Raw genomic sequence first — 11,398 nt, 5'->3', positions numbered from 1 at the left:
GTGGAATAGTTTGCCAAATAATGATTTGTTATATAATGGTTTGTCCAATAAAGAGTTTGTGAAATTATCAATTTATGAAATGTGGTGTTATAAAGTTTGCGAAACGTTGTTTGTTAAATTAATATTTGTTGAAACGTTTGTTGCCAAATGATTGGATACCTTTTTAAAACTATGTATATATCGTTTCTTTTAAAAATAATACGGATTTTTTAATTTCCTTTACCTAATTGCGATTTGACTGATTTATTTTTAAGCGAATAAATTTTATTGTTTATGAACATGAATAAGCTTTAAAATTATTTACAGTATTACTTATAATTTATTTTGTATTTTAAATGTAATGTATAAAGATGTAAATAATGTTTTGTTAATACAATTTAGCTATACATAGTGCTACATTAGAATCAACCAGTACTTGAATGTTAACTTATATTTTATTAATAATCGTGTAAATATAAATATATATATAAATCTTATGGTACTTAGGATGAATAAAAGGTTAAATTTATTTTCTACCTCAAGAAGGAAATACTTTTTCTTTCAAAAAAAATATTTTCTGAACTAATCAAATAGGTAATTAGCATAAGTTTGGATTGTATTCTTCTTAAAAGTTTTAAAACAATCTTAATGTAAATATTAGAATTACATAGTCAAGGTAGATTTAATAATTTATTATATTTTCACTAAGCATACCTACGGTCATTAAAATTTTAAAATAATCTAACTCCTCACCTCATCCATCTTACCGCTGGATATTATCTATTTCATCATTTGTAAATACTCCATTGTTTTAAGTGTATGTATGTTCGTCGGCCTTTTCCTTATTGATAAGAAACCTTTACCATTGTAAAACTGAAAAATACAAGTTGCATTAATAACAGAGTTTTTGACATCTTTAACTATTAGAGTAGAGGCAAGGCTTCAAACAGGTTTATTATACCGGTATGATGCCGATAATTTTAGTAACAAAACTCAAACCCTCCGCTACCGGTATTTTTCTTACTGGTTTCAAGCGTTAACTAGACGATGATTCTAAAGATCTGAGATCAACCCTACTCAACTTAGTAAACGTATAAAAGTCGCTTACCAAAGCATATTTTGAGTAAGGCTCAGTAGCGTTTCAAACGTCGATTCTTGTGTGTTACGAGAATAGATGGATATCCCCAAAAACTAAACCCACACGTGGTAATGATTGGTTGTTTGTTCATAGAGATATTTGTCGCTTTTCGTAACATCACGTAACGCTACGTTTCGTAACACGCAAGGAAGGCCAATTACATAAATAAATCTTTTTTTTACTTACCTATAATCTCACACGGCGAAAAAATTCAAACAAAGTTAAATTAAATGAAATTAAAAGTTTTTATTGATGCAGAAACAGTGTAACATAAAATACAGTGTCAGCGGGCCCCAAACTAGGCAGTGCCTGTATCTTGCGCGCCCTGAGAAACAATCAACATCAATCACTAGTTATGAAACGTCAGCTTATTTTATAAATAAGTTATAGGGTTGATCAATCATATCTCCAGAATCGATCAGATGTGTAGTTATCAAAATGAATTACATAGTTTTACAAGTGTACAAAATAAATAAATAAACTCTTTATTACTTGTAGATTTTTGTGTATATTTGAGCATTATACAAGTAATACACACTTGTATACAACTGTACACTTGCATGACATTACTGAAAACTGAAAGAAAGAAATTGTTGCAGAAAAATATGTAAGCACTTTTGTACAAAATCGGCCACAATTTAGAGTTTGTTCACACTATCGTTTTTGCCGGCGGTTTCCCGGCGGAGCGGGAACAAGGCGTGCACGCGGCGGGCACGCTGCGATATCGTCGCGATTATTTGCCGCCAGCGTGCCGCCGCGGCGACGCCGCGAGAACGCCAATGTTAGTGACCGTACGTGGCTAGATCGCCGCGTCCATGCGACGACACCGCGGCGGCAAGCAGGCGGCGAATAATCGCGGCGATATCGCAGAGTGCTCGCCGCGTGCATGACGCGTGTGCGCTGCGTTCCCGCTCCGCCAAGAAACCGCCGGCAAAAACGCTAGTGTGAAAAAGCTTTACTCGATGGTTATTATTAATAAGTAGTAGAATATACAACAATCAAAGCAAAGACTCGATGTAACCATTTTATACACATTATGATTTGGTAGCTGAATAGCTTTTCGATGTAAATGGCGTAAAATAAATGTATTAGAAAACTATTAGGTTTTTTTATTTTCAAACGTGTCTTCTCTGAATCTTGTGTTTTAAATATTTATAATATAGTAGGTCATATTGTCATATTATATTAAGAGAAAAACGTTAAACCTTACGTGCACCACACCGAACATGTTACATAATTCAAGACTATCTTTTTGTATTTTTTTATATAGAATTTTTTGGACTATAAGGTAACTACTAAATTTTATCAATTTAAGGGTAAAAGGAATGGAATACTCCCTAACATAACGAGATACAGTAAACCAAACCTATTAATGTCTCCAGAGGTACTGATGGCGACTAAATTCACTTTTGACATCTTAGGGCAGTCACCACATAAAGTGGTGATGAATTTTCTTTTCGTCTTTGAACCCATAATATTAGTGTGGGGTGTTGCATATTGATCTTCAAAAAAAACAAGGCAATGTTCATTTTGCGATTACGTAACCCGTTTGCAAAATCTCAGGCTTTAAAATCCTAATTTTTGTTATAGTTAAATAGGTAAAAACAAAATAAGTGTCACTCCCTCCAGAAGCTTTAAATTGTTGGCTTGAACATTCTCAAAAATATCATACCTAATGGTATTATTATAATTTATTTATTTATTTATATTTATTTATCGGTGTATTGGTTTATCACTGTAATGCCGTGCAAATGTATTTTAATAAAAAATAAATAAATCTATAACGAATTTAAAATGAAAACTATGTCGACTTAGTAGGTTTTACCAGAAATGGCGCATGGCCCGACACGTATTTGGCTGAATTTTTAATTCTACGGGGGTATTTCCACCAGATAATGACGGTAAACAGATTAAATCTGCCGCTTTGAAAATTTCTTGGTAAACAATCGATTACAATCTCTTTATTATTAAATGATTCAACTGCGGTCATCCGTTCACTTTGATTAATAAAATTGGACTCATTTGTTCTTAATTAACCGACTTCAAAAAAGGAGGAGGTTCTACGTTCCAATGTTTGTATTTTTTTTATATATGTTCACCGGAATACTCAGTCAATTGTAAACCAATTTTCAAAATTGTTTTTTTATTCGAAAGAGTACTTTTCTGAGGTGGTCCCATTGTCACCAAGTCAAGATCTGATGATGGGATCCCAGGGAAATCGAGGGCAAACCTCAAATTTTATAGGCACACCTATGGCGATTTTAGCATTTTTATCATTAAAATAAGCTTTTACTCGTACATTCAGAAAGTATCATTTGGTAAACTGGATCTGATGAAGAAGACCGAAGATGGAAAATGGGACTCGATAAAGCTAAGGAATGCTCGCGTGTCTATAAATGATCATGATTAATAGACCTAGATAAGCAACTAAGAAAAAGCTTTAAGTTAATGATTCTTTCGAACTTATCTGATGCTGAAGCTGGAAGGTAGGCAACAGAACTATGTTATAAAACAACGTAACTAAGCCGTGTTTGGGCTTAATGGATTCATTGTGAGATATACTTTGGCTACGAATCACTAGAAAGTGAGAAATAAAGTTTTTTTTTTAACAAAAAAGTAAAACCCATCAGCCCCAGCACGAGCCAGCAGGAGTGGAACAATCGTCGTCTACCTCACCTACTCATACATACTATGGGTTTCAATCCCTCCTGCTGGGTCGTGCTGAGTCACCGACTTCGAGCTAGAGTAGGTACCTAGAAAAATATTTTCAAGGTTCTTTTGTGGTTGGTTCCATTTTTTGTTATTGTTTTATTTTTTTGGAGTCGGTTTTAATTTTTGATATTTTTTTTTTATCATACGGACCTAGGTATCAGTCAAATGATTTGGATGACAAAACCGCCAGCCCTCTGGTCATGAATAATTTCCAATCAATTTATTTTATTTTATACTTGACTGGAAAGTTTGTGAGCAATTAACGCTAAAAAAAAAACAATCAGCCAAAAAAAAACCTGCATACATCTTTTTGTTAACTTTTGGACGAACGAAAAAGGAAAAGACTGAAAAATCTAAATGGTCTTTTTGCAACATTCTCACCCAAGCAGGTTAATTAACATTGCTATATCTGCTTCTCTGACCTCGTTTACAGCCATTATCATTATTACTCTTTTCAATGTTGCCGCCGATAAAACCAAAATCAAAGATGATAATTGCAATAGATTTGCTGATAACATTTCCAAATCTGTCGATAAAAATTGGCAATATAAATTTGTGCATCGAAAAACATTCAGTATTGTGCAAATAGTGCCAAAATGAAGTGGGTACTAGCATTTTCCGTGTTGTTTGTGGCTGCGGCCTTGGCTGAGGAAGAACTGGTTTTGGCTGATGCTTGTGATGAAGAAGCCTGCCAGCTTCCTGACTGCAGATGTTCAAGCTCAAGTATCCCTGGAGGATTAAATCCCCGCGATGTGCCTCAGGTAAAACAAAGTAAACTTAAGTGGTAACGCATGGTCAGAGCGAAATGAAAGCCAGTGTTTAGTAATGTTTAGTACTTGCTTTTCGTTCCTCGATTTTACTATAGTGACGTTATAAATATGTTTAATGATACTTACATATTTTTGAAGAGACTTCGATACTGTATTAGATAAAAACGTAACATTGGAAAGATCCGCCGCGATCGTAAATAAAGAAAATAAAGTACAGAAATAGCAACTTAAAAATTGCAGTTCAAAGTAAAATTTAATTAATTGAATTACTTAAAAGATTAGCAAACATACGATTTTTAGCTATTCTCTGAAATTATATAATAATAAAAGATATGATACTCATGTCATGACAATTGATTAGATAATTAGGTTCATGCAATAGGTTTGTGTGGGTGCTCTAACGATAAAAAAATAGCAGTCATCGTGGCCATTACCGGAAATAAATTTTATAATTTATCAATTCATTTTACTTTTCATGTTCTTGTTTAGTACTTTCTTAACCTAAATGTGAGAATGCATCAATTTACAGTTCGTCATGGTAACCTTCGACGATGGTGTCAACATCATCAACATCGAGACGTATCGTAACATTATTTACAATCGCGTCAACTCTAACAACTGCCCTGCTGGCACCACCTTCTTCATCAACCATGAGTACACCAACTACCAACTTGTCAACGAGCTCTACAACCGAGGCTTTGAAATCGCATTGCATTCAATCAGTCACCAGACTCCACAGACTTACTGGGCCGAAGCTACCTATGAGGATATGAAATTGGAGTTCGCAGACCAGAAATTGCTGATGTCTCACTTCGCTAACATTCCTATTAATGAGATTAAAGGTTTCTATTTGCATTAATTATTTTCTGAACGATAACTAAGATCTGAACAATCCAATTTAAAAATTAACGGAGCGTGAAAGGTGTTGGAACTATATTTGAATTATTTTTTACTTCTTTGATAAAACAAAGTCATCAACCTTTAAGAGTTATGTAGACTCCTGTCCGTACAGTTTTTAACCCCCGACGCAAAAAGAGGGGTGTTATAAGTTTAACCGCTATGTGTGTCTGTGTGTCTGTCAGTGTGCCTGTCTGTGGCACCGTAGCTCTTAAACGGGTGGACTGATTTGAATGCGTTTTTTTATTTGAAATCAGGTTTTTTAGCAATGGTTCTTCGACGTGTTTCTTCAAAATCTGTTGTTTTTGAGATATTGAAGTTTGAAGTGACAAAGTCGGGGGTTCTCCAACTTTTTGTTGTTTAGGTTATATACAGTCCGTTCTTCTTACTCGTAGTACCACCTTGTTCACCTTCTGAAACCACATAGGGTCTATTTTCCTTTTTATATGATAGGGTAGTAAGAAAAAAACAATTTAAATGTAAAAAAAAAATTGTAGATTTTAACGTGTTTATCTTTAAGGTAAAAAAACTCATTAGATATCTCCTCCTTTTAGGTGTTCGAATCCCATTCCTTCAAATGACCGGCAACGCTTCTTTCCAAGTTATGTCTGACTACGACCTGCTCTATGACAGCACTTGGCCTACCGTGACCGAGATCAACCCCGGTATCTGGCCTTATACCCTGGACTACGCCTCCACCCAGGACTGTGTGACCCCACCATGCCCCACGGCTGCTATCCCTAGAGTATGGGTGCTGCCTATGATCAGCTGGCTTGATTTGGAAGGCGTCGCCTGCGCTATGGTTGACTCTTGCTACTTTACGTAAGTGTGTAGCAAAACTAACTGCTTGGAGGACTCGCTTAATTTCGGCCGCAAAAAATTGTCTTGCTTTTACAAGAAATATCTAGAGCAGTCGCTTAACATCGTGTTAGTCTATCGCTGTATATACTAATATTTTGCAATGTGGATATTGGAGACTTCAGTTTAAATGCTTTCTAAAGATTTACCCAAACGCACAAACAATATTAATAAAGTTTGATATCAATGCAATATAAATTGATGTCGGCTAAAATTGTGTAGTAACTTAAATGAACGATTTATGTTCTTGTCAATATTTTTTGGGTAGCATTAGCACCCGCTAGTAGCACACAGTATATTGTATTCCGATCCAATTTATGAAAAGCGTAAACAAAGACGCCATTAACCCGACCATAGACATTTAGTGATGTGAAAACCTAGAACCTATTGCAAAATAATTAATCAGTTCTGTAAATCGATCAATTATTAATTGAATAGATCAACGTATTTTAGTCTATTTTATTCTTTACAATACTTGATTTAATTCCAAAGACTGTTTAGTCAATTATAAAAGCAGTAACTATTTTTTAATTTTAAGGAAAGTAAATAAAAATAGCTTATTCATCCGCGCATTAATCGATTTTTAAAATGTCAAATTTTCCACCATCTCTACGCTAGTCTATGCTACTAGAGATTATACATATGTTTCAATAAAAAAATAACGTCAGATTTTACAAATTAAAATAAATATTGAAATCAAGTGAATTTTGGTGAAAAAAGTGATTAGACATCTAGTTAAAAAACACGAATTATAGATAAATTTGTTAAGCTAAGTGAGCAGTTGTTTCCACTGTTGTTATTTCATTTCCTCGCCATCGAAGTGAAAAGCAGAGTGTAAAACTCGAGCATAAACCCATTTTCTCCTCGACGTGTCAACCCACCCTCGCCTTACCGGCCTTGGTGGCTATATGAACGTCTTAGGTAAATTGGCTCGTTTTATGCTCTTGTTGTACAATCTACTATTAAACACATGTCATATTCAAACTATTCCTTTGGCTATGGCTACACAGAATAGTTTAACCATGTCTTCTTATATTTTGCAATTCACAGGCCAGACCTCAACAGCGAAGACGCATGGTTCCGCTTCATAGTGGAAAACTTCGAGAGGCACTACCTGGGAACCCGTGCTCCATTCGGCTTCTACATCCATGAGTGGTATATCTCCACTTACCCCGCTGTACGCCGCGCTATGGTCCGATTCATGGATATGATCAATACCATGCAGGACGTATTCATGGTAATTTATAAAAATCTCTTTCGACATAAATTTCACGGGATAGAGCTAGTCAATTTTTTATTATCTCACGTAAGCTGCGTGATAATTAAGTTAACTTACCAAGACTTACGCACTTTATGTTTATTCAAACACTTAAACACTATTTCAAATGATTGGTTCAACAGTTATAGTATCAGAAAGAATGAAGCTTTTAAAGATGCTGATACTCTCACTGTCATTGATGGTGATGTGATGTACATAGAAATATGAGTAGAGATTGAAAATACAAACTGAAATAAAGATGCACAGAAAAATAAGACCATCACTGGGAATCGAACCCAGGTCCTCGGTAATCCGTACCGCGTGCTATACCGCTACACCACTGATGGTCAAAACCATACCGCTACACCACTGATGGTCAAAACCGACGGTCATACCGAGGACCTGGGTTCGATTCCCAGTGATGGTCTTATTTTTCTGTTTTTTCTGTGCATCTTTATTTCAGTTTGTATTTTCAATTTAGGTTTTACGGGATGACCGTAAAAGTAAAAATTTGGAATTGAAATAAAAAATACAAAAAGATTCCAAAAAACCAATCTTAATGAGTAGAGATTGTCTTATCTAAAACTGAGCGTCTATCCAATCCAATGTGTGTATCATTTGTGATTCCGTTCACGCGCAAAGAAGATAATTTATAATCTAGATTAAAGTACATACAAATTTTTCGATTTCGATTGCACCGGAAATGGGGGCAAATTACATTTTTGCTTTTACAAGCTATTTATTAGTTTCATGTCATATACTATTTGTTTGTTAGTTTCGAATCTTGCAAGCTAATTTTTATCCACTTCCAGTGAATAGATTGATATATGAATTTTTGTATTCCTTGACGAATTTTGCTACTCAATGAAGATTTGAGTAGTTATGCGAATATAAATTAGCTGTCTCAAAAGTAATTTTATTAATAGTAAAGAAAATATATTTTAGTTTGTCTAAAGCAAATGTTTTTTTTTTTAAATAAAAGGTGTATAATAAACAAAAAAGAAATTAAGTCTTGGTAGAAAAAATACAATACAAATACAATGACTTTTTATTATTGTACACCACAAATAGTAGGTAAGCGAAACAGAAACAGGTACACAGAGAGAAAAATTACCATTACAATACATTAAATATTCCATAAATATCTTTTAGAAAAATATTTTTTTTATTTTCAGGTTAACTCTCACGAAGTGATTGACTGGGTGAAGGATCCGATACCACTCCAAGAGTACCTGCAGAAGCCTTGCAGGTCATTCACCCCCACCACGTGCCCTGCTTCTAGTTGTGGTCCCCTGAGCTCTGATCATAATGAATGGGTCAGTATATTTATTGGAATATCATAAACGTCATATCTGGCCTATCTCTCAGAATAAGAGAGCTTAGGTTGTAGTTCCCGAGCAGACCCAGTCAAAATTTAGAACTTCACACACACACACACGCACGCACGCACTCACGCTACCACACACACACCAACTAATTGCTTTGTAAGTTTGTGCAGTACTCATGATGTTTTCCTTCACAATATAGTCGTGCTAAATTTCAAATGTAATTTCGTACATTTTTTTAAATTAAGTTGGAGAAGTGTGCCACTGGCTGGGCAAAGGCCTCTTCTCAGTTTCTCCATTTGTCCTGGTCTTCGGCAGCGAACAGCCAGTCCTTAAGGAGCACGTCTAAGTTTGTATATTTTGATAACTCAGAAGTACGAGCCCGGGTTAAAACCCTCGACCCTTTGCTTGAGAAGTCGGCATATGCCAAAATTAAGCCCGGTTCACATTAATCTGTCATGTTGTGTCGTGATGCTATCTGTCTCTCTCTCTCTCTATGCTTATGATGCGAAACAACACAAGCCGTCACAACACTGCATCAGATAAATATAAACGCAACCATATAAAATGTATGAAACCGATACCGTTCTGATGCGGCACACACAACACAACGCGACAGATAAATATGAACCGGGCTTTAGACTCCACTGCACCCATGTCACGCACGCATGCCATGTGGCATCGATCAATGATCGATCAATTGGTGTGGTAACACCTCAAGAGTCGTCTATAATGTTAGTCACCAGGAAGTGACCTTTAAATGTTATTTTATTTTTAGTATTTATTGTTTTTTTTTTTACTTTTCAGTCGGCTTACTGGATGCAAATCTGTAACGTTTGCCCGAACACGTATCCTTGGCTGGGAAATCCTCTTGGACAATAATCCAAAAAAAGCCTCGCGTAGGTATAAAATAATATTTGATTGAATAAATTATACTTAGTCTGCCTTTGTGGTTTTTCATTTTGCTTCTTTAAAATAAAGCGTTACTTTCCTTTTTGGTAATTCTTCTCATATCCTTTCCTTGTATATTTCCCACTTTTTCCCTCAGCATTTTTAAAAGGAGGTCCCGCAAAACTATGTTCCGAGGGATACATTTTTAGGGTTCTGTATATTTGTAACCATATAAATGTCGGCTAGTGGATGTACAATCAGCGAAAGATACTGGAGAAAGGTACTGGTTGGTTCGGCCTAGAAAAGGGTTTCAGCATCAAAAAGTTTGAGTCCTCCAGCTTACCTTTCTATGTGTATAAATATTATATTCCAGATATATTCCTTAGTCGTTTTTGTTCTAGATAATCTCTTCAAAGATCCACGTGAGATTGCATCATTAACTAATACGATAAACCAAGTCGTATTCAATGAATTAGTTGCACTAGACCAATGAACGGGCAAGATCATGCATGGCACACCCACTCATAGTAATCCGTATCTTGTGACAAATGTCTATTTGACAACTTCCTTTCACTTTTGCTCGTTGCATCAACTTGTGCAGTACTCTAAAGTACCTACATAACAATATTAACCAAAGACAAACCACACATTGTATTAAATAATGCAAATACGTGCACGCACGTCGTTTTCCAAAATATCTTTTGTTCACATAATAATCATACATCATCATCATCATACTGTAATGAATGAGCCCGTCTTTATTGTAGGCTTTATTTACCAAAAAACAGCATAACATTAATATCGTGACAGTATGCAATAGACACTGTATTTAGTTTTAATACTACGTTCTTCCCGGCGTATAAAAGTCATGCAGATAAGTAGGAGGCCTCCCGGCCCGCTCAGAACGTCGCGGGGGGGGGGGGGGGTCGCCGGGTCGCTAGGCGGCGGTGCAGGGTCATGTAGTTCTTGCGGTAGCTCGTCCTGCCCTTCAGGCTCTGCCTGTTGTTCTACCTGATCTGCTTCTATTATGACTGTTAGAAACTGTTAACTCTCTACCATTTGGTAATCGTACAGAAGTATAGAATGGGTTCGCTTCCAAGATATCAACCAGAGGATCGGATTTACTAGTACGATTGAATTTTTTTAGCACTCCTTTTCTAGAATGTTGCAGCCAAGATGGCATGAACTGCCCGAAAGATGAGCGACGTGGGTGATTAAATATACGTTCATGGGGTGTGGTGTTTGTTGCTGTGCAGAGCAACGATCGAATGCTATGAAGCTTGCGCGCGTCATTACTTCTTCCCACATAGATAAAGGTAGATTTTTGAATTTCAGAGCCAGGCGAATGGTTTGCCAAAGAATGCCATTTTGTCTCTCAACTTGACCATTACCCTGAGGGTTATAAGGTGATCGACTAGTAGTGACGCCTTTTGAGTGTAGAAAGTCTTTAAATTCTTTGGACATAAATGCAGCACCTTGATCTATGTGCACCATTGCGGGTGTGCCAAAAACTGAAAATAGTTCAGTAAGATGCTTCATTACTGTCTGTGTACTAACTGGCGTCAGGGCA

General features: G+C 36.0%; 1 protein-coding gene across 1 annotated transcript; it reads left to right on the top strand.

Moving 5' to 3' along the window:
- The first annotated feature begins 4,396 nt into the window (after positions 1-4,396).
- On the top strand, positions 4,397-9,882 carry LOC141440379 (chitin deacetylase 8-like). Its single transcript, XM_074104886.1, has 6 exons — positions 4,397-4,590; positions 5,129-5,441; positions 6,051-6,318; positions 7,405-7,591; positions 8,788-8,928; positions 9,745-9,882. The coding sequence occupies exons 1-6, from the start codon at positions 4,426-4,428 to the stop codon at positions 9,817-9,819; spliced, it is 1,149 nt and encodes a 382-aa protein (XP_073960987.1). The 5' UTR covers positions 4,397-4,425; the 3' UTR covers positions 9,820-9,882.
- Positions 9,883-11,398: the final 1,516 nt, after the last annotated feature.

The sequence above is a fragment of the Choristoneura fumiferana genome, chromosome 22 (assembly GCF_025370935.1).
Source record: "Choristoneura fumiferana chromosome 22, NRCan_CFum_1, whole genome shotgun sequence".
Taxonomy (NCBI): Eukaryota; Metazoa; Arthropoda; class Insecta; order Lepidoptera; family Tortricidae; genus Choristoneura; species Choristoneura fumiferana.
The sequence above is the reverse complement of the archived record's forward strand: the minus strand, read 5'-3'. Positions and strand labels throughout refer to the sequence as shown.

What these genes read in the sequence shown, in the direction of transcription:
- LOC141440379 (XM_074104886.1), top strand. Translation starts at nt 4,426, where the DNA reads ATGAAGTGGGTACTAGCATTTTCCGTGTTGTTTGTGGCTGCGGCCTTG. An exon ending in ATCCCCGCGATGTGCCTCAG is followed by an intron (nt 4,591 to 5,128) that starts GTAAAACAAAGT and finishes ATCAATTTACAG; the next exon opens with TTCGTCATGGTAACCTTCGA. An exon ending in GTTGACTCTTGCTACTTTAC is followed by an intron (nt 6,319 to 7,404) that starts GTAAGTGTGTAG and finishes TGCAATTCACAG; the next exon opens with GCCAGACCTCAACAGCGAAG.